The following is a 23,798-nucleotide window of genomic DNA, read 5'->3' on the forward strand; positions in this document are numbered from 1 at the left end:
AATGTTGCCATGTTGTTTAAGGGCGGAAAAAACTGTATGCTCGTTGACTTGTGAGCAGGGAACTAAGGCGAACATAATTAAATTTTAGTTTACAATATGAAGCGTTGCGTTGCTAAGTAACAGGAAAGTGTGTGTGTGTGTGTGTTTTTTTTAACATAATCAAGGAGGAATGAATGAATGGAGCGAAAAGATATAAGATACATTTAAGAAGTAAAGAGCGCTGAATGAAAAATGTAAGGAAATGTAATTTAAAGGAAATACTTTAACTTGAAATAAAATAGGAAAAAAAAACTTTTTATTAATTTTGCTTATTTTCCTGAAGGAAACCCGTAATATTTTAACATACTTCTCTTTTATTGCTCAATTTTCCACTATTTTGTTCAACTCTTGCTCTTCTTTCATTTATTATCTGTTTGTTTGCATCTTTACTTTTTATTGAAACATGTTATTTACTTTATACTTCATATCAATTAAACCTTTATGTTATTAAAGAAGATCGGCCAAAACGAGAGCCATTTTGCTTAAACTGGGATAGGAATGGGAGTTTGCAAAAGTGGACACACAAAAATACCCAAGCACCATTCTTTGTAGCGACCGCGGGTGAAACCAACCAGCAGTAAACAGTATTTTTACCACACCGCTGTACGAGCTTTTACACATTCTACGACCTACTGGCAAGCAGTTTCCTTTCTTATTCGGGCTGGAGGCGTCTAACAATGTAGCTATGCAGGTTTTTTTTTTTTTCTTCCAACCAACCACCAGTCAGTTGTTGCTAATACCGTGAAAATGCTACCATTTTCCCTTTTTACTTGCTTTTGCTGCTGCTAGCTTTTGATCCCTTGAAGACACATTCAGTGCAACTCCTTTTTTCCTCTAATGCACTCATAACGCTGTTATTTATACGCTCCATGTCTCTTTCTTCCTCTTTCTCTCTTACATCGTACCGACTTTTCCTCAAGATTGCAAGAAGCTTTCGCTTACCCGCAGACCTCCGACGGCACCAAGTGCAGCTCTTTATTAGCTGTTGCATCATCCCAGCCCAGGCGCTCCCAGATAAGGTCCCATACCCTATCGAGGTTGTTTCCTTTATGATTCCCATCCCGGTGCCACACGAAAAGCGGGATGATACCTTCCATTGCTTCCTGTGTACGGTACTAGGCAGGCAGCCGCACTGTTTTTTGTCTCTTTCTTCCCTCCTTTTTTACAACGAACATCGCTGCAGTCAGTTCGCTTTTTGCAAAACTGAGCTAAAAAGCGGCACCTTACGAGGTTCTTTGTTGTTGCTTTGTCAACGAGTCAGCTTTCTCGCGCTCGCTCTATCGCTCTGTTTCGGTGCATTGTATCGTAAGCTTCTTTCTTGTTTAAGCAGGCGTCACCGCCAGTCACCATGGTACCTTGGGGAAAATGGTGGTCAAATTTCGAGCGATCAATCAAATTGCTTTAGAAAATTTAACAAAATTGATAAAATATAATAAACTTATAAAATTATCAGCTTTCAAGTGTTACTTTTTCATCACATGTAATGCTTATGGATTGATGCATTTTTTTTACTGATTTTTAACATAAACATTCATGTACATAACAGTTTTATTTTTTAAAAATATGAGCATAACAATGGCCAAACAAAATTTCAACTGAAAATTCATTAACAACAACAACAACCTAATTACATATGTTGAGACTTATGAATACAGCCTAAACTTACTGGCTTTTTAGTTGGTACGTTTTGCCAAAGTTTTTTTTTTAATTTTTCTCAAAAGACCATACGGATTCTGAGAAAATTTCAAAATCCAGGTTTCTAATACAAATGCACGCCTTTTAATTGAACTGCCAGACAACGCTCGACGGTTCAACTAAAAAGCGTTCGATTGTTGAATTCAGACTGTATTCCTAACAAATGGAGACGCCCAGTGCTTGGTGGAAATGGGAAGCTTTAAGAGCTTTCAACGAAACATGAACTCAATGTGATACTAATCAAATCAATCTAAACGTTCTATCAATTGAAAGATATACTTTTAGGATTCTTAAATCTTCTAGGTGTAAAGCTACAAGAAGAAATAATTTAAAAAAAAAATAGCTACAACGATCCTAATGATTATGAGAGTTATGTATGGAGGCGCCTAATCTTTGGTGGAAATGGGAAGCTTCTTGAGCTTTCAATACAACTTGAACTTAATGTAGTACTAATCAAATCAACCTGATTGTTTTATCAAGAATGTATTGTTTTACTGTTTTAGTTTTGATTGATACCACAAATATTTATACTTTTTTTTTAAAGATCAGTAATAAATAATTATAACCACAGACTGTTCACAACTTACCCACTGTCAGTAGATCGCGTTTGGCTCAAGGGCGTTGATCACGCTTACATGCAGCAAAAAAAAGGAGCTCGCAAATGGTAGTTAGTGTTGGAGCCACCCTTTTCCGGCGAGATGACGTTTGGCACCCGACGCTGCTGTTGGGCGGATGCAGCAAACCATACAACAGATGTACACACACGCACACATGTATCGCCAAATATGCCGCAAGGTATAGCAAAGCCCCTACACGGAACGAACGAACCAAGCTGAGCAAGTTTTCCAATTAGTGCCTTTTTTTGTATGAGAGAGAGGAAACAACACAAAGGCAATGATAGCGGTAACTCAATGTGGAGCTGCTTTCTTTACGGCACCTTTGTTTGTGTGTCTTTATGGTGTTGGTTAATAACCGTTACCTTTTCAAATAGAGCTACTCAAGGCGTGTGTGTTTTTTTTTTTATTTTCATAGAGAGAAAGTCTTTCGGAAGAGTTGTGAATGAAAATGAGCAAAAGCAACGACCAAAGACGAACGTATAATGGAGCACTAGTAGTTGGTGGTAAATTAAGACAACGAACAAAGCACCTTTTCTAATAGAACCGCGCGCTTTTATTACGTAGTAAAAGGGATTCTCTTGATACAGTTTTGCTTCCTTTCTTTCTTTCTCTCCAATTTACGGCGACAACTGAGCCAGAAAATAAACGCCCCATTATTGATAGATCTTTCATTTCGTTCGTTGCCCTCCAGAACTATCGCAATTCCTACGAAACTCATTACTCATCGTTTACCTTCATTTTTCCCCCGAATTGAACTTCCAATTGGAACTGTCTGACCGTGCACGGGATAGCACGCTGCAGATCGGGGCACGAGATTGGCTGTGAGTCCATCCGCTTCTTCATTAGACAGTAGACCACATTTTTACCACCCAAACCTCATTATCGGTGACCAATCGTGCGGAACGTGAAACTGCACAGTGAAACAAAGGGCGAAGCTCATTACTGCCCCATTCCGGATGGTTTCTATCCTGTTTGGCACGTTCTTTTTTGTAAGTTTTCGTTTGGTTTCATCTCGAATGCAATCAATTGCATGGTGTGAGTTTGCAGCAATGGACCATAAGATATCGCTTTCTATTATCGAACGAATAAGCACCATTGTGTTTCCTTTTCGAACCGATCCCGGTGGAGAGTTAATTCTTTCCCCAGCCATTCGTTCGCACCGTACCTTGCAGTGAATAAACCATTGCTGTTGATGCTCCTTAGCTTTGCTGGTACGTGCATATAATATTTTTCATTAACTTTTAGCAAATATTCAATTTTTTGCGCTGTTATGGAAGCGTAGAACCATAAAAAATCCGTTTTTTATCAAGTCATCGCTTCAAACGTTGAACAATACTTTAATGCAAAAGTGCTGAATTTAACCACTCAATATGTTACCCTGAACCTTGTCCCCCGTTCGCACTTTAAAAAAAATCATCCCAAACGCAATGCAGCACATGCTGAGTAAATATTCATTTTTTTAACACAATTCTCCATTACGCTCATCCAACCAGGGCACTAGTGGTCCGTTTCTTTTTCCATTACCTGGCCCCGGCACCGAGGGCAGGGCGTTGAGAAAGTGCAGGATCAATTTTAATCCACTTATCGAACGTTGCGGGCTTTCGAGCGCACCGGTGGGCAAGGTAAAGCACTAACTACCAACGCCGCCGCTTCGCTTTGTTCCACTTTGAAGTCAGCTTTTTGTTTTTTTTTTTGCAAATATCCATCCAGCGAATATATCGCTTACAATCAAGACCGTACCGTCCGGTAGGACAGCCGGTCCAATATAGGAAGAAATGGAAAACGATAAATCTTTCCCAAAAAAGCGCAGTAAACGCAATCATTGTCTTAATTTAATATGATTACACTTTTTAACATTTTGTTATTGACATGTTTAATGTATTCAGTTCGAAAATTTCAGTTTTCTGGTGGTAAGATTTATATAGAAACAAATCAGTTCTTTCCAATATTGAGCATTTTTTATATCTATATGGAACAAATAAACATATGACGACTACGGTTTTTAGAACTGTTTTGATTGGATGCATGTTTGATTTTGTCACAATGAAATTCCAATTACATTTGATTTTTTTGTTTCGTTATTCGCTTTTATAATTTTATTTCAATGTCATTTCTATGCAAATTCCATGTTATTTTATATCGAATTGATGCTAATTTGAATCTTTTAATTCCACTTGGTTTTGTCATTGCATGATCGATGACATTCCTTTTCGATGGTTATTGGCTGGTAAATTGGTTACAATGTCGACGGCATATAAATGATTTTTCAGTGGTTATTTCAAGGTCTATGAAACAGAACAGGTCAATACAATTAGAGTAAATGGACAGAAAGTTATGGGAAAAATTACACAGATAAAATTTCTGATTAGAGCAATTAGAATCTTATATGACAATCCAAGGATCTCATTTATCATTCCTCGCCAGATTATAAGTAAAGGAAGGTATGTCTATTGTACCTGTGTTTGCAGATTCGATGTTTCATTTTACTCTCAGTGGTTAATTGAACGTTTATTACATATCCGGTTAAGACTTCACAGATCCAGTTGGAAAATATGCTGTGCTGATTTACGACTAATAAGCTTTTGTTTCCTCCAGCAGGATCGCTCCAAACGATAGTGATACATGGTTACGGAGTGGCAAACAATGAGAAAGAGTTAATATAGAGTGGACTCTAAAGAATTTCGCTTTTTGTCTTGATGAGTGATTGACCGCAGGAAATTGAAGCATTAGAATATTCCTAACATAAGATTTGTTTACTTTTCCACCTTAACTATGAAGTCGTAAACACATGTTCCTGTTCTCTTTCAAAGTCTTTGGATTATTTGATCATATTTCGATCTTGCTTTAATGACATTGCAAAGCAAACTTGATGTTGTTACGATTTTTTGTAGCAATACTCCTATAAAATGTAAGCTTAATGCTTATTTTATACTCTTTCACTACTTTCCAAATAATTTCTATGCCATTTCGATTCCCATACCATTCGACAGTTAACAGCTAATTCCTTTCGAAGGCGAAAAATGCTAGCAAGCACATTAAACAGAACATTCCAACGTCGCGTTACACACTTAACCATCTCGGAATGTTCACCAAAATGGAAAGAAATGGTCACCACCAAGTAGCCCGGTTTGTGTCTTTCCTCTCTCTCGACGACCACACATACACACACACAGTGTAGCTGCTACTTGACGAAAAATGCGAAAGTTCGTGTGGTCTGTGCTGTGTTTACTCCGCCTGTCTGTCGCTCGACTGGTACGTGGACTGTACTGTCCACGACGAAACCACAGAACAAAGTGCATCTTTGCAGTGCCACCTTCCCCCCTGCCTTTCCCAAATCAAGCCACTAGACAGTGACTGACCGAAATGTGCAGCTATTTACCAACACCACCACCACCACGAACCTAATGCTGTGCCTGAGAAGCATACCACAAAAACCACAAATGTGAGTATAATTTCCATCCGCCACAGTAGCAGCGTGCGGGAGTTGTAGATACGGCTTATGAACCACGGTCACTGGGGAGATCCGTTGTGGTGACCATTTTCAGCAGAATTGGGCTCTAATTACTACCGACTCACGCTGACCAGTTGAAAGTCCCATTGAAAATACGTGGTGAGGAGAGTATCTTTCCTGGACAGAGATTTCCCCACGAACCGGTGCATTAAAACTGCTCACAGTGGATGGGCAAACAAACGGAAAGAGCCTCTTGCATAAGAGAAGGCTAGTTTATACCCAGAAATGACAAATAACGTTACCTAACGCAACGTAACGGACGTTGATGATAACGCTTCGATTGGTTATAACACCTTGGAAACAGTAATAACTAAACCCATACTGTGTTATACTCGAAATCGACCAAATCAGCATCAACATCATAGCAACCCGAGTGACACGTGTTGCTGACAACCCTGTCAACTTCAATCAATTCCCATGTAGTACAATAATTAAGCTCCATGTTTTCCTTCCTCATTCCCTGTCTACCCCTCGACCAACGAAGAATTATGAAGACACAGCTCAAATAAAGCTACAATCCTTTTCACTCCATTTTACACCAACCACCATCGACCCCGCGCCGCACTCACATCGGGAATGGGAACAAAGCGAGAAATAATCTAGTTTGTGTTACATAAGTAAACATCAACAACAAAAAACCCCACCACCCCCACCATACGGGGCCACTAATGAAAACATAGAGTCATTGCCTGGTTACACTACCTTAGCACTCGTTGCACGAATGGTAGCGAACAGCTGCGATGGGTATGTTCGACCAGGGGGGGGTTTTTTGATGTGCATCAGTGCAAACACAACGGCTTTGGCAGTGGGACGTTTTGACGTCTGTAGTCAGGAAGTAAAAGTTGGTAATAGAAATGTGCACATGGAACATCTCATCCGTGCCGGATGCAGCTGGCTGGCATGTTCTCTTCACTGTGTGGTAAAGTTTCATCCGGAATGGGTTAACAAGGAATTGTAAGCAGCAGCTTTAAAATTTAAATTTAGTTCTTTTGTGCACTAGTTCTCAAGTTCTCTAGTTCTTTAGTTCTTTAGTTCTTCAGTTCTTTTGTTCTTTTGTTCTTTTGTTCTTTTGTTCTTTTGTTCTTTTGTTCTTTTGTTCTTTTGTTCTTTTGTTCTTTTGTTCTTTTGTTCTTTTGTTCTTTTGTTCTTTTGTTCTTTTGTTCTTTTGTTCTTTTGTTCTTTTGTTCTTTTGTTCTTTTGTTCTTTTGTTCTTTTGTTCTTTTGTTCTTTTGTTCTTTTGTTCTTTTGTTCTTTTGTTCTTTTGTTCTTTTGTTCTTTTGTTCTTTTGTTCTTTTGTTCTTTTGTTCTTTTGTTCTTTTGTTCTTTTGTTCTTTTGTTCTTTTGTTCTTTTGTTCTTTTGTTCTTTTGTTCTTTTGTTCTTTTGTTCTTTTGTTCTTTTGTTCTTTTGTTCTTTTGTTCTTTTGTTCTTTTGTTCTTTTGTTCTTTTGTTCTTTTGTTCTTTTGTTCTTTTGTTCTTTTGTTCTTTTGTTCTTTTGTTCTTTTGTTCTTTTGTTCTTTTGTTCTTTTGTTCTTTTGTTCTTTTGTTCTTTTGTTCTTTTGTTCTTTTGTTCTTTTGTTCTTTTGTTCTTTTGTTCTTTTGTTCTTTTGTTCTTTTGTTCTTTTGTTCTTTTGTTCTTTTGTTCTTTTGTTCTTTTGTTCTTTTGTTCTTTTGTTCTTTTGTTCTTTTGTTCTTTTGTTCTTTTGTTCTTTTGTTCTTTTGTTCTTTTGTTCTTTTGTTCTTTTGTTCTTTTGTTCTTTTGTTCTTTTGTTCTTTTGTTCTTTTGTTCTTTTGTTCTTTTGTTCTTTTGTTCTTTTGTTCTTTTGTTCTTTTGTTCTTTAGTCCTTTAATTCTTTAGTTCTTTAGTTCCTTAATTCTTTAGTTCTTTAGTTATTTAGTTCCTTAGTTTTTTTAGTTCTTTAGTTCTTTAGTTCTTTAGTCCTTTAATTCATTAGTTCTTTAGTTCCTTAGTTCCTTTGTTCCTTACTTCCTTAGTTCCTTTGTTCCTTAGTTTATTAGTTCTTTAGCTGTTTTGTTCTTTAGTTCTTTAGTTCGTTAGTTCTTTAATTCCTTAGTTCCTTAGTTTTTCCTTAATTCTTTCCTCAGTTCTTTAGTTCTTTAGCTCTTTTGTTCTGTAGTTCTGTAGTTTTGGAGTTATTTAGTTATTTCGTTATTTAGTTCTTCAGCATTCAGTATTCAGCATTGTTCCTAAGTTCTTTAGTTCTTTAGCTATTTAGTTCCTTAGATCCTTAGTTGTTTAGTTCTTACGGTTCTTCAATTATTTAGTTCTTTAGTTCTTAAGTTCTGTTGTTTATTACTTCTCTTGTTCTAGTAGTATATCATTAGTTTTTCAATTATTGATTCTTACATTTGTCGAAAATACAGGAGTATTTAAGTGCATTAGTGCTTTATTTAATTATGTTATTATTAAAATAGCTCAAAAATGCTGCAGTGCGTTCGCGTATAAGATAATTTCAGTTCTTTAATTTCCTTATCTTATTAGTTATTCAAAATATTATTTCAACAGTACTTGGAATCTTCAATTCTTTAGTTTGTAATTTCTTCATTAATTAAGCTCGTTAGTTTCATTGGGTTTTTAACCTTTTTTTTATCTATTTTGAAATGTACGATATTTATTGTCCAAAGTTCATTAATCGAGGTTTAGTTTGTTCTATTTTTTATGAAAAGCTTACAGTGCATAGTATAGTAGGGGAGCTTATGACCCGTAAGCGAAACAACTGTACGTCCATTGAACCGTACAGGGTCCAATAGCTCACCAGATTATCCCGAATAGGTAGTTCAATATGATTGCTAATATATTTAGGGACTAATTATTTATATTTTTATTATGTAAGGATTTCACACACTTGCTCAAATTAATGTGTTGTAATATTTCCCTTTTTTCCTAAAGACTCTATGCAAGAAAATTAATATATTTAAGATGACAAAGGCGTCCTTTTAATTATAGCTACACAGTTTGCTCAAGGTCTTATTAAAACAGAGCAAATGAAGAAAAAAACACTCAATAAAATAAACAAAATGCTAGTGGCAAATTAATTGTAAAATTCCCGGAAAAGCGGAAGCATAAGCGCCACCCTCGACGCGTAAAAATTGGAACCTTTAAAAATTCATTTCCCTTCCATAATCAGAGGACGAAGGATACCGAAGAAAGGACACGCAAAGATAACAAAATAGAACACATAGACTAGAACACATAGAAAGAAAATAGATACTAGACAACGAATAAGGGAGAGAAAGGTTCTAGCTGGATAAAACAAAGAAAACCTTTTTGCGTTGAACGTTCCCAAAATGGGTCGCAGGAGGCAGCGCTTGTTTTAGCTCGCTTTTTTGTCTTTATGTGTATTTAAATTACGACTAACAACAAAAAACACGCGAATAATGGTAGAAAGACACAGAAGAATGTTGGCACCACTACTACTACTACTACGCTACTCTGCTCACAACGGACCACGGGTTCGATGTGACGTCCAATGGTGTGGTGAACCGATTTTTTTTTGTGTGTCACTTCACTCTCACAAAACAGCGATTGGCGTTGACGCGTTTCGCCAGTGAATTAGAAACTGTTTGGACGTGTTTGGTGCGGCGGTTGGATGATGTGGAATTTGGTTGCTTGCTTCACGCCATCCAATATGCCATTCCAGAAGATCCGTTTTGGATACTTTTTTTTAAGCAACACAAATGAAAAATGCCTCTTTAAAAAGAGCATTTAGTGGAGCTTTAAGTACGGTTTTAATAAAATGAAAAGACATGTTTTAAAGCTGGGAATTTATAAGATTTCTTTCAATATATTTTAATCATAAACGAAATTGGTACAACAATTTGTTTAGAAAAATGATTTTAATAGGATTATTTTTAAATACTTTTCTCATCAATCATCAATCCACTCAATTCAATTAAATTACACACAAGAGCGCTCCTCTTGCTCATCCATATCCTAGCTAAATAATGATACTACATCTGGAATTCCCCGAACTTTCCATTCGTCGTTCGTGTTAAGTTTGTGCGGTGTCGGTGTGCGCCTGTTAAGTGTGTAATGTTTTACCCTTCTAAGATGGTATCAGTTCCCTTACATCCTTCCTTCAATGCTGCATGTACAATGAACGACTCGTACGCGTATGATAAGAAGATATTCAGTCTATTTTGAGTATGAGTTTAATGGAGAAAAATGACTGTTTTGACGCGAGAGAAGAAAAAAGGGAAGACAACAACTAAAAAACGAAACTATGGCCACCAAGCGGAAACGAAAACGACAATAAATGTGATGTAAAATTCGACAGAAATTAAATTAATACACCAGTAACGGGCGTGAATTAAGCCAAGTGTGCTAACTAACCCGACATTAGGCAGCGTCAGTTTGTTTAAAAAGTTAAAAATAAACATAAACAAATCAAAGTCAAATTTAAAAGCATACGAAACAAATAAAAGGCTTCTTTCGTCTTTCACTTCCTTCGCGGATGCTTTTAGAAAGGTAAAATAGTGCTGCAAAAGGTGGGTTTTGCAAAATTCGTTGCCAAACTCGAGTTTCAGTCATTATCCCTCACTGTTGTTGCCTTACTAGCTCCTATGTCAAAGCCCGATAACACTTCCACTCCCTACAAACCAAACGGATTGTTCCTCACCGGCCGCTGGTGTACCTTGATTGTGTGCTCATCCAGATGCGAGATGGTACAGAACCGTGCCTCGCACTGCTTGCACTTGATCGTTTTGTAGCGATCGTTCACATTGCTCTCGTTCACCTCTTCGGCGCCCGACTTGGTCAGCCGGTTCTTGATAATGTCTACGTTCGTGTGCGACACGAACGAGTCCGGCGGGCGCAGTATGATGGGCTGCGTGCCCATCACACTCCCCACCGACAGTGCGTTGTTCATGCCCGCCCCAAAGCGGAACGTGTCCACCAGCGACGGTTTGTCCTTGGGCGACCCGCCAGACCCACTGTCGCTCAGTGAATCGAGCTCGATCGTTCCGTAAGTGTGGCGGGTTAAAAATGCTCCATCGTGCCCCTTCGCATCGATCGCGGACACTGCCGGCTCACCATCGTCCGTCATCGGCCCGTCCGTCGGCTCGCCGGCCGTCTCGTCCTCTTCCAGCTCACCGTCGTACGACAGCACCAGCCGGTAGCACTTGCGCACCGTAAACACGGCCCGCCGGATAAACTCAAACGCCGAGATGGCGCTCTGCTCGCGCAGGTACATGATGTGGTACAGAGCCCGTATCGCCTCGGTCAGCTTGTACAGCAGACACTCGGTCAGGTGCTGCGAGTACGTTTCCGAGAACATGAACCGCTTCCGGCAGGCGAAGCATTTCTTCTCCTTGTAGTCCTCCGGCAGCGTAAACGTGACGCCGTGCTCCTGCAACCCGTCCAGCTCCATCACGTCGTCCTCGATGAACTCCTTCTCCCGGTACCCGAACAGCCCGCTGCTCGTAGGTTCGTCCAGCTCACCAAACACATTGTCCAGCTCCTCCTCCGCATTGTTGTTCGGCGGTTTGGCCACGAACCTATGCATCATGGCCGGGGGCTTTTTGGTGGTTTGTTTCGCCGCGCTGCGCGTGCTCGGCGCGTTGGCAAGGTTGACCGAGCGGTAGCCCGTACCGTCGCCGGTCGGTATGATTTCATCCCGGCCTATCACATGCTGCGGATCACTGTCCAGGGCGGACTTTTTGCTTTCCGGCCGGAGATTCGAAAGGTACTTGGCCGTCAGCAGTCCCGCAATGTTGTCGATCGCTTGCCGCCGGAAGGTGTACGCGTGCTTGAGGTACGAAATGCACAGCACGCAGATGCGCTTCGGCAGGCCATCGTTTTCGGTAATCTAAAATGCAAAGATGGGTCTCAATTATTAGCGTCAATTCATATGCGGACGTAAACAATGATCGCGTCCCTACCTCAACGCCAGTCACCTCAGCAATCAGCATAAAGATGGGTTGCTTCCAGCGGGCGTACTCGCGATAGTGCTCGTGGCAGTAGGCCGGTATGCGACCGAAAATGCTGTGCGAACCAGCACTGGAGCAGACGCGGCAGAGCGTATCCATGTTTGCAATGTTTTCCATTTCTTTCCCCGTCCTATCCACAGCCAGCAACAAAACACTGCACAATGATTTCCCACTCAAAAGGTCCCACACAAACGCACACGCACACACACACACACAAGACAGCCTTAACGTTAAGTATCTACACTGCACTAACTATTGGCACGCGGGAAAGTGAGTAAAACACTAAAATATCATTTCGAGTCAGCACAAAATACAAAACAGCAAAAGTTTTGCCAATCTGGACGTACGAAAATCGGCAAATCGGCTGTTTGACAGTTCTGGCCGTGTTTACGAGGCGGTGGGGTTCAGGAGTTCAAAAGGTAAACAACTGACCCAAAGAGCAAAAATGGACATTCCCAAATAGCAAACTGTGCCCGATAGTGATGCTTAACGGGAGCGGTTCAAACTTTTTATTAGGCTTGTTGTTCTTTTTCAGTTTTGCGATAAAAGTAAGAATGAACTTCAGAACTTCAGAACTTTGCAATATGGGTGAGTTTAAGTACCATTTTTTGTACGATTAAATATAATTTCTCTTGTGAATAGTATAATCGAGCGATTTAGCGCATATCTCAGATTTTTATGTAAAACACCCCTGTAATTTTAAGTCAATTGTATATTTTGTTTTTTTTAATGGTGCTATTAGATTTGGTAGATCGCATTGGAATCGATATGTCAAAGCGCATTTAGCAGAAGTTGCCATGGCTCAAAATATTAATTCGGATTGCCCTATGTAGATTCTGCGCGGAGAGGAAATTAATTGTCAGAGAGCTAACAAACGCAACTAACGTCAAACATTACACACGTCGTTAATCAAAGCCAAATCACATTGTGGAATTTGGAGATGTCATAATGCGATGAACAGCTTACCTCGGCAAAGAAAATGAATAGATCTATACGAATGCTGATTACGCCAAGAAGCAATATTTCAATCGATGATTTATTTATGGAGAAAGAATCGCTCATCCAAATAAATTAACAAATGATACCAGAAAAGAGACTTAATGTGAAATTATGTGGAATAGGCACAGATTGATACACAGGACTGCATATTCCAATGTTTCGTCAAAAAGTCTCGGATAGCATTGATATGTGATATTATCAACAAAAAAATTGTCCCAAATTTTCCAAATTAACTCAAAACTCTCAATTTACTTTGCAATGGTTAGTTTATTGAAATTTTCAACTAAATAGTCGCCTATTCTATGGAATGCACATTGACGCCCGATCCTACGTGTTTTTTTTTCTTCTTCTTCTCCTACTGATCTTGCCTAACGCATCGAGCCATTTTGCATCCCTACCTAACATTCTTCATTTTGAACACTTTGAAATCCTAATCGTTTCTGCTTATCACGCAAGGATTATATTGGTTTCGGGTTATTTTTTTATTCTTTCATTCTCTCGTTCTCTCTTTTGCTCCCCATTCAAATGGCTTCCCCCATTATTGCTTATTGCAGCAGAATGCCGCAGAAACTCGATACCACCTCTGGAACTTGAATTGAGCAAATGATTACAAAAAAGGTAGAGATTGTTCAGAGACTGCAGCGGCAGCATATTCCTGCTGTTTTTTTTTATGTTTTTAACTATCCATCGGCCAGCGTGCCATATCTATCGTGCCGGCAGTATATCGTGCGCTTGGATGGTAAAGTGATAACATTTAAGTAAGGGCAAAACAAGTTGGCTAACAATATCGATAAATGCTCTCTCATTGCCATTCGCTTAGGATGGTGCTGACACTACCGTTCTCGTTTACAAAAGGAACGATTGGAAGATAACGCTTGTAAACGTGAGTTGGTTTTTTGTTGATTTTTTTTACAAAATGATGATAAAAATTGAAAAATATTAACTACATTTATACATTACAACACACCACACTCGTTGTGGGGAGGTGGAAAATATCATTAACTCATACGCAACTTGGTGCTTGGTAAGTAACACGAGCTCGATCGCTGGTCGGTCGATCGCTGATTGCACTGAATATTCTAATGAATAAACTAAAGGGGTTGTTGTTTCTACGCTAACTAACAACTCTGGAGCCAATAACACGAAAAAGAAGGCTCCTTGAAATTGGTCAACATGGTATGATAAAAACAAGGCTCTACTTTGCCTTCACCACACAACATTATCCAACTTGCAACACATGAAAACTTTGTGGTTTGTTCGTAAAAGTGAAGTTTTGCAGTACGCTACAACAAAAACTCAATATCTTCTTTTAACACGCTAACAAGAGCTGTCGGTACTATCTCGCATACAACGTTTCGTCTTAGCTTTCTTTATGTGTGTGATAATATCCCAATGGGTAGCTCTAGGCAGATTAAATACGGTTACGCATGTGACAAATGAGAATAGGAAGAACAATAAACATGACGAATATAACAACGTTCAAGCGGAATGGTGGTAATGGGGACGTGGGAAAAGGCAACATTTTCTAACAAATGGTAATATGGAACAACCTAGACAACAAACTAAAAATAAACATATATACTCTCGATAAAAAAAAAAAGATTTCAAAAATAACACAAACGCACAAAACACACATGACGAAAGGAAGAAAAAAAAACATTAACAAATAAATTACAAAATATCTGATCCGTTCAGCCCTTGGCCGAGCACGGCGATTCTTCACACATCTCACGCGATGGTTGCATTGCTGTCCAGCAAAGCGGCCCTCATTATTGCACCATGTGCAATATAATATATCGCGATTCCCCTTTTCAAATTTCTACTATTCACGTCTCACACACCCAATCAGCCTTCTGTTTTCCTCTAATTCATTCTCCCTAGCATTGAGCGTCGGTACTGAGCAATTGGTTGCAGGTGCTGTTGCAGTTGATGCACCCGCATCTTTAGGAATTAAATACAGCTCTTTTGTTTTGTATATAACGACTGTCTGGTAGAGTACTCGGTTGACACGGTTGTCTCTGTGTTTTGTGTCCCTCTCTTCAGATTCTAGCTTAAAATGTACACCCTACAGGGACAGTTGTCCTCACTAAGCTTACTTTACTAACTTTGATTTGCTTGTCTTGGTTAGGATAATGATCGAGCTGCTCGAAGGGAATGATGCGCCTTTACAACTCCGCCGCACATTGGCCGAAAGCAATGTAGGTGTATCTCTCTCGGTTAATATTCTAATAAACGGGTTATTACGCTGATTCTTTTCTCGCACCGCCGATCAAAAACGTTAAGGACATCCGTTGTTTTGCGACGTCTCTTCGAGTAATGCGAATAAAATCTAACATTGCTATGTGCGTGTCCTCTTAACGCGTTGTAAACCAACTGGAATGGTTTTTGCTGCATTTTTTGTTGTTGTAGGTAGTTTGTTTCGAGTTCGAGTAGGAATGTTATTGCCCTGCCAATACTTAAACTATAAACAGCTCCACGTACTGGTTCGGGATGAGCGATGGTGTCAGAATGCTGGGAGCCGTCGTTACCAGCTTATCATGATGATGGTGCGTCAGATGGGGCGCATGGTGCGGATGATGATGGTGATGATGATGGTGATGGTGGGAAGGATGATGGTGGTGGTGGGATAGGTGCGAATGGGGGTCGTAGAATGCCGTGCCGGCGGCAGTGCCCGGTGGACTGGCCGTCCCCATCAGGGAAGCGTGCGGAAAGTGAACCGACGGTGGTGGCGGCGGTGCCATCGCCTGTATCGGGGAGAGCTGTGAGCCGGGGTACGCACCGGCAAGCCCACCAGCCGTCGGGGTAGTGACCGCCGCTGGGATTGCTAGCGGCTGAGAGGCTGTCGCGGCAAGCGGTAGGCTGAGTAGCGGAGTGGTTGGCGGTGGTGAAGTGCGGATCGTTCCGGCGCCGTGCCGCTGAGCCGTGCCAGACGAAACGCTCGTCACCGAGCCGGAGCTGGAGCAGCCGCCGCCCGACGTGGCAATGGAGGAGCCGGTGGGCGACAGCAGCGGTGGAGAGGATGAGGACGACTCACCGCTGGAAGGGCTGCCCGCATTGCCCGCGGCCGCTCTCGGGGGCAGTGTTACGAGCGAAACGGTTTGATTAGCGCTCCGCTGCGGGCTTCGCTGATCGGGGCTGAGTGCAAGCTGGTCGTGTGGGGGAAAATGAGAAGTGAAAATGAAAATGAGTCTCTCTTTTTATTGTATTGCACATTTCAACGCAAAACACCTACCATCGTGGGCTGTGCGTGACTGTGGGCGGGAATGCCCGCCGCTTGATGGCCCGGCGGCGGTGGTCCGAGATGGTGCGGCGTACCGGGCGGTGCCGCACTGTAGTACGTCGTGGGCGAAACCGGCGGGCTCGGGTAGCCCCAGTAGAGAATCGGTTGCGGATAGAAGGCGGCGTGCCTGGGCGGCGGCAGCACTGCTGACGGCGGATGGCCGAACGGAGCGTAGCCGCCGAACGGTGCGCCTACGATTGTACCGCCTGGCGGGAGAACGAGAAACAAACATTTGGCCATACGTTAAATGGGGCTCTTGCACGGTAACTATCACACTAACGTAATGCTAAACGTTAACAAACGTGTGTTACGGGAAAGAAAATAAACAAACGGGGAAACTTAAAGGGTAACAGAATAAAATCTAACAAAATCATAAAACAGGAAACAGAGAAGAAGAAAAACTATACTGTAATTGGTCGGCAAAGGATTGGTCGATATAGTCGTCATTTACTGGTCTAGCAGTTGATTGTGCTAACATTTGCATGTTTGATTGTTACTTTCTGCTTTGGTCTTCTTCCTTTTTATTGGTTAATAAGCACCGAGTTAGTGTTTTTTTTATGTGTACGATTAGGTCGACCATTATTTCATGATTTCATTTGCTATTTGTTACCATTATTTATCTGCCTAATTTAATAATTTATAATTTCGCTCAAATGAACGATTTGGTAAACTGAAATGTCCGAATAACTACAACACAAAACATAAAATTTAGAAAGAAAAAAAACAGAACACATGCCTTAAGATATAACAACGAAAAAGATAGCAACAAAAACAAATGAAAGAAATACGCAAACGGCATAAAATTGGTGCTAAACATGAAACTAAACAAAAGAAAAATGAAAAAACTTAAGACAAACAATAAAATACGCCAAAAGAAAGCAAATGTTAGTAAGCCAAATAAAATAACAAAAAAAATAATGAAAGAAATTAACAGACAGATGGTGTGACAGGGATGGGTTAGCGATGGAAAACAACTAAATTAACATAAAAAATAAACTGATTTCGTAACACTCACCGTATAAGAAATGCAAAATAAAGGGGAAGGAGATATGATTACCATTTTTTTTTTTTTTTGCTTTTTAATGAGCTTAAGTAATGCCCCGGCTCCGTCTCAACACAGTGTTGTTGTGTACCCACCACAAAACCACCAACGAATAATATGTAAGGTAAAAGGGGGTAGTAATTATAGCACGCCAACAGCAGCATTTTCCACTAGTGCAGCACTAGCCCAGACAGAGAGAGAGAGTGAGAGGCCCACGACCACGAGAGGCAACGATCACATCAACGACAACAACAACAAGAACAGGTTCGCCGTCCACCAAATGGGTAAGATGCCGGTTGTTGAATGGAGAGCTTTTGCTACAGTATACAGGCATGTATTTGTGTCTGTGTGTGCGCTTTTTTACACTATCATCCTTCCAGCCAGCTACGTCATCCGGACACCACGCACACACACACAGACAGAGAAGGACTATGAGAAAACCCCGATCGCCGATCGCAGATTAGAGGGGACAGATAGAAAGGATCTCGTAGCTTCCCTAGCAGATGAGCAGGACGTGACAAAACACTACACAGTAATCTCCACCGATCGATAACACCATAGCGAGCTCACGGCAGTGCAGATGAACGAGGATATCCTCCCAAGGTGGATAAGGGGGTTAGAGCAGACATCCACACGTCGTTGCGTTGTTATGTTACACACAGCCAAACCAGCCGTTACACCTGGCGGCACCACTACTACTACCTTCCAACACAGCCCTGCGTCGTGTTTCACACATGTTTGGTTGTTTGGCGTTGTATGAAATGCGTGCTTTTGTTTTAATTTTATTACACAAGAGTCTAGAGCGTTGATGGTACCCATACACCAGAGCACCTTATTATCCACCGCGGTTGCTTGCTTGGTAAGAGGTCCTGCGTCACGCCGCGTGTGCAGGACAACACGATCGAGCGCACAGCACCAACCGCCTTTTGAAGCGTACTAGTGGAGCTAAAAGACGTATACAAATGAGCACCGTAAGAGAGAGCACACCGTGACAGCATAGAAGAGAAAACATTGGTGAAAAGAAACACAACATAGACACATCGTAAAACGCATCCACGCACACCCGGCATCATTAATTGGCCATGCATTTTGACATATTTTTTCAACCATGAACTACAAAACTCTACACAATATAGGCCGTTCAAAAGAGATACTAAAGAAAGTTAGCGTGCTGTATCCATTTTTAAAAAGCCTAACGTCAAGCTCGTTTCGAAGCGTTACCTCCCTAAACGATGCTTTAGAATTGAAATTTGATTGCTCTAAAATTTGCACATTTTGTTTTGGGTGTAGATGTGTGTGGTACCGTGTGTGTTAAACCGTGGGTTATTGTTGTGCCGCAGCTTTGCTTAATTCTTTCATCGTACAGGACGACACAACCAACCAGCGAACCCTCACGAGAGACAGCCAAAAGATTAAAGCCAGCCAGAGAGCTAGTAGTTAAAGTGGTAAACAAGGACGATAGAGAAAGCAGCAAGAGAAAAGAAACACGAATATTAAACATCCAACAACAGTTTCGGACAAAACAAACCCTACCAAGGAAGTGAAAAAAAAACATAAAAAAGGAAGAGAAGAAAATTTGACGTGAAACAATCTCAAACCAATTCAAGGTTTTTGCTCCTAATATCTAAACATATTCATGTGCGAAAGAAAGTGATCGATTTGTTTGTAGCATGAAAAAACAAGGACACAAAAATATCATTTGACAAAAGGATAATTTTCATAAAACATACTACGAAAAGCTCAAAAGCAATGAAAAACAATTAAAAAATAAATCAATTTTGAAGCTTTCAAAAAGACACAAAAATGGGTAATGAAATCGCAATAAATGAATGCAACATTTGAAACCCAAAACCCAACACAAACCAAAAAGAACTAGTTTAACCAATAATATAATTGTAAACTAAAACAATATATAAATAACTACAAATAAAACGATCCCAGACACCAAACACGTACCGTGTGTGTAACACATGAATATGCTTAACAATAAGAGAACGTAACCCGAATTGAGAGATGAAGGTGGAAAAATACAAGAGAAATGGAAAAAACAGAGAAGAAAAGAGAAAGAAAGAAGTAAAGCCTACGATTAAATGGTAGTAACGAAGAGTTCATCAAAAACGACCATTAGTGAGCTGTTACCAGACAAATAAAGGTAAGAAACAAAATCTCGCTTATATTATTGTCGATGATCTTAAGCCTAAAGAGAGAGATAGAGAGAGATACGCTATATTAATCGTGTGTATTCCATCATCTCAACGCGGTTACCACCATGTTTGTATATGTATGTATATATATATTAAATTATTTCCGTCTATTTTCCGCACATGAGTGAGCCACTGTTTTATAATAATTGCTAGCAGATATTACCTTTCTTGGCCTGTTTTGTTTGTTTTAGCGTTTTCGTGCACTTGATTTTGATTTTCCTTTGCTTCAATACCTTTTCCCTTATTCGCTTTTTTAGCCGTGAATAGGTGTTTGATTAAGCTCAGTGTGTTTGTGTGTGTGTGTGTTGGTGTGATTGTATGTATGTGTGTGCATGACGGAAAACCGACCCGTTTAGAACGACGATATTACCCGTGTTTCTATTAGCATTTATAGCATATTCCGAGCAATTGTGTGCTACTGACTGTTGCTTCGTTTTGTGGTAAATAAAAAAAAGGATTTATATTGCTAAAATGAAACATTTAAAGTTAGGCATATTAAAGTGAAAGTGCTAAACAAAAATCATCAAATAATGTTATGAACCGAGAAGAAGCGCCTATGTCCTCATCCAATTACCAAAAGAACAAACCTCTCCTCGGATTCCTATTACATCGACTTTTCATCCTTTTTTGAATCATTTATAAATTAATTTAAAAAACAACATCAAACCACTATTGCAACAAACAATGAAACCATTTTTTTATGGAATCCAGCACACTCACACACACACATACATACACTCAATTCAATAATTGCCGATAAAAGCTACCATACTAAATAATATTTTAACTATTATAGTTATATAGCCAGGTGTTACACTAAAAGTACAACAACAGATAAGTTTGCCTTCCGAGGGGGGATATAAGGTGTTGTGTGTAAATCGAGTTTTTAAAAATGTTTCACTTAATCACTAACAAAAAAAACAGAAGTAAATTAGCATGCCTAATGGACGTTTTAAGAAAGGAATCGAACCTGCACGTGGTGTGTACGTTGTTAGTTGCTATAACATATGATATATGAATAGTAAATGATTAAACAAACAAAAAATGTATATATATAACGGATGCCATCCACAAGTTGCCATCATCATCATTTGGCAAGCCCTACCATCTGCCTCTTTCTGGACGTGCGCGCGCGCGATCGCTCCCCCGCGCTTGTTTAAGATTAATGGAATGTATTATTATTATTAAAATTATGATTATGATTGCTAGCACTACTACTACTACACCTTCTTGTCGACATCTTTTTTGTTTGTTGCTGTAGCTGTTTTGCTTGTTTTGTTTCAGGGACAATGAGTTATTTGATTGGGTGCCACACACCCAATTCCCCGATTTGGAACATATTTAGAAAGGTGTGGAAAGCGATCACAGCGTAATGCAGTTATATACTCTGTCCTTCTTCTTACAGCTTTATGGAACGAAAGAAGCGTCACGCCAAATAACTCTTTATGGGAATGGTACGTTAAACATGGAAAGTAATTGCAAAATTTAGAATAAATGTTCCAAAAACACTTGTTAACTTTGTATATGAATTAAGGAAAATAATTAACTGTTTGTGCTTTCATTAAATGTTAAACAAAACGGCACGGACTGTGAGAATGGATTAAGAGAGTCAGCAGAGATGCACTAACACACCTCCCTCCTTCCTCCGTCGAACAAGAGCGACCGAACCTGGGCCGTCCCCATACTTGCATACTACATACACTACACATTACACACAACGACGTTCCCTTTTTGTCTGGTTTTAAGAAGCTCCTGCTCCTACTCCTGCTGCTTACTACTACAAAAAAGCCCATTATTTGTTTTACACATTGCTCTATAATAGTGTGATCGATCGTGTACCGTTTTCCTCCCGCTACATACACACACACAACAAACATAAACGCACACATACAGTGGGGGTGGGGGGAGGGAGTGGTTGGTAAGAGGTGGTAATGTTAAACAGAAAAAGGGAAACGCATACTCTTCTGGTGGTACGCAAACTGCCACGACCCAACACCGTTTGAATTCTCTCCTACCCATCATGATCCCATCGCAACATCCTCCTCCTCCTCCTGTTCATCTCCGCTATCTTTCCCAGCCGCTTCGCTACCAACACATGTTTATAACGCACACCACACCACGGCTCACAAATACACAATGCGATTAGCCTATTAGAGTACTTTACAGAACACGGCCTCTATATTGCAGTCCCGATTTTGTTGTGTTTGTATGTGTATGTTTGGGAGAGCAAGGATGGAGGGAAGATCAAGAGTGTGAAGAAGGTATGTGTGGTCGTACTTATAAATCTATTCAATGCGTCCTTTAGTGGATGGAGTGTACGTGTGATTGTGTAAAGGGAAGGAAAAATGGGATATTCGGGTGAATTGGTCCCCTTTTGTGGGGAAAAAGTATAAAAAGGAAAGCTTCCTCAACGCTTACATACGCTCTCTCTCTTTCTCTACACACACACACCAGCGCATCGCCCTTGTCACCGAAAAAAACCATCATCCTCCCACCATTTCCATACATTCCAAACTTCTTTCCTTAAAAGGTAACAAGCAATTTAAGAAGAGCAAACGAAACGGGCAAAGAAATACCAGAAACAGAAATGGAAATGAAATTGGGCGTTAAAGTGAAAAGAGAAAAAAGAGGGTACAACAACAAAAGGAACGGTGGGGACGAGCGCACACACACACACAAAAGAGAGGAACATAATGAGTGCTCGTTGGGGAGTGAAGAAAATTATTGTCCTGTTGTATATTGAAAGAAATAAGGAAACACAGCCGCCAAAAAACAAGGCTCAACCTACAGCCGGCAACCAGCAGCAAGCACATGTCGTCTTCGCGAAACTCTTCAACACAATCAACTCAACGCGCTTGGTAGATAATTCATTAGTTTACCAATATAAGTACTTTCAGTGACGGTAAGTATGTTTTAAAAAATAAATGGTACGGCGTGGTGGTGTGTAAAGGCACTCCTCCCGGACCCCTGGTGGTGACACAGGCCACGGGTCAAAAAAGTCAGCTGACACAATAAGTTTAAGCCTATCCTGATACATCCCCTATAAAAAACGCTAGCAAAATTGTAAAGCTGCCTGTGTCTGTGTGCATCTGATGCGAATATTTCCAGGCTGTGCGAAGTTTACATCGCAAAATGTGTCACGCAACGTACTCCTCTATATCCGCTCATATATGCGGATGGTAGTAGGGAGCGTACAGTGCGGCAGCGGCAGCGGCCGCCGCCGCAGCAGCAGCTGTCCCCTGCGACGGCGTACCGTGGAACGGCCGTTTGCTGCCGGCACCGCTTCCCAGCGCCGACTGGTCGCCCCGGAACGCGCTGTCGTACGACCGCTTGGACGGAAGCATGCCGGCGGCGGCGGCGGCCGACTGCGAGGCGGCTGCCGCTGCCATCGCCTGCATCGCATGGTGCTGCGAGGGATGGTGCATCAGGGCGGCCGATCCGTGGTGCGCCAGCGAGCTGGACGCACCCGAACCGGCACTCACCTGGCCGCCCGCACCAAAGTGATGCAGCTGGCTGTAGGCGGCGGCATGCTGAGCCGCCGCCGCCGCCGCGGCATGGGACGGTGCCATCAAACTCATCGGTATGCCCCCGCCGTTCGAGCCGAGCATGGCGGCGTGGCGGTGCATAAAGTAGAGCGGTGCGTACTGGGCGCCCGGATGTGCGGCGGCCAGATGGGGCGGCAAACCGCCGGCAGCTGCCGCGGCACCGGACGCTGCCGAAGTAGCGCCCAGCCCGGCTGCTGCTAACCCTGCCGCGGTGGCAGGACTGTGCCCGAAGGCAGCCAGCCCACCGGCACTGGCGGCCCCCGTCACCGAGGACGAAAGAGCAGCAGTAGCAGCAGCACCACCACCTCCGCCCGCTGTCACGTAGGTCGGTGTAGCGGCCATTGCTCCACCCGCACCGTGCGATACGCTCAGCGAGGTGGCAACACTGGTCGCCGGCCCGCCCATGTACATGCCCAGGTTTTGCAGCATCAGCTGCTCCTGGTGGTGATGGTGGTGGTGCGGGTGGTGGTGGTGTTGCTGCTGCTGCTGGTGCTGGGCGGCGGCGGCCGCCTGCCGGGCGAGCAGGTTCTGCTGCGCAATGTACTGTGCTTGCTGCTGCGCCAGCAGCTGATGGCTGGGCGGCGGCACCGAGAGGGCGAGCGGCGGCGGAATCGGTAGCGAAAGTTGGGAGAGTGAGAGCGTCTGCGGGGATTGTGTCGGTGGCTGTGTGGCCGCTGTCGGTAACATACCCGGTGAGAGCAGGGACGGTTTCGAGAGGCTGCCCGGTTGCTGGAAGCCCCCGTTCAGCACCATATTCATGTCCTCGCCGGAGCACTGGAACACCTCGATGTAGCGCTGCTTCTTGCCGAACATCATGTTCTTGTGGTGCTTCTGCTGGGCCGACTGGTACGCGGCCGTCTCCGAGTCCATCTGGATGAAGGCTTCGCCGTTAAACTGGCCCTGGGAAGCAGGAAGGAAA

The 23,798-nt window shown here is 41.8% G+C and overlaps 3 protein-coding genes across 3 annotated transcripts in view; all 3 read right to left on the minus strand.

Annotated features, from left to right (window-relative positions):
• Positions 1 to 9,699: 9,699 nt before the first annotated feature.
• Positions 9,700 to 12,169, minus strand: LOC120959032 (uncharacterized). The gene is made up of 2 exons (XM_040382153.2): positions 11,762 to 12,169; positions 9,700 to 11,688 (listed from the first exon to the last, which is right to left on the minus strand). Exons 1-2 carry the CDS (start codon positions 11,924 to 11,926, stop codon positions 10,474 to 10,476), a joined length of 1,380 nt encoding a protein of 459 aa, XP_040238087.2. The 5' UTR covers positions 11,927 to 12,169; the 3' UTR covers positions 9,700 to 10,473.
• An 886-nt stretch (positions 12,170 to 13,055) lies between these two features.
• Positions 13,056 to 19,179, minus strand: LOC120959883 (atrophin-1-like). The gene is made up of 2 exons (XM_040383613.2): positions 16,041 to 19,179; positions 13,056 to 15,954 (listed from the first exon to the last, which is right to left on the minus strand). The coding sequence occupies exons 1-2, from the start codon at positions 16,326 to 16,328 to the stop codon at positions 15,265 to 15,267; spliced, it is 978 nt and encodes a 325-aa protein (XP_040239547.2). The 5' UTR covers positions 16,329 to 19,179; the 3' UTR covers positions 13,056 to 15,264.
• Positions 19,180 to 19,277: 98 nt separating this feature from the next.
• The window catches only part of LOC120959882 (RNA-binding protein fusilli), an 80,641-nt gene continuing 76,120 nt past the window's right edge, over positions 19,278 to 23,798 (minus strand). Inside the window, exon 12 of the mRNA XM_040383612.2 lies at positions 19,278 to 23,779. Within this exon, the coding sequence (XP_040239546.2) occupies positions 22,499 to 23,779 (1,281 nt within the window). The 3' untranslated portion in view covers positions 19,278 to 22,498. The remainder of the gene's footprint in view (positions 23,780 to 23,798) is intronic.

The sequence above is a fragment of the Anopheles coluzzii genome, chromosome 3 (genome assembly GCF_943734685.1).
Source record: "Anopheles coluzzii chromosome 3, AcolN3, whole genome shotgun sequence".
NCBI classification, from domain to species: Eukaryota; Metazoa; Arthropoda; class Insecta; order Diptera; family Culicidae; genus Anopheles; species Anopheles coluzzii.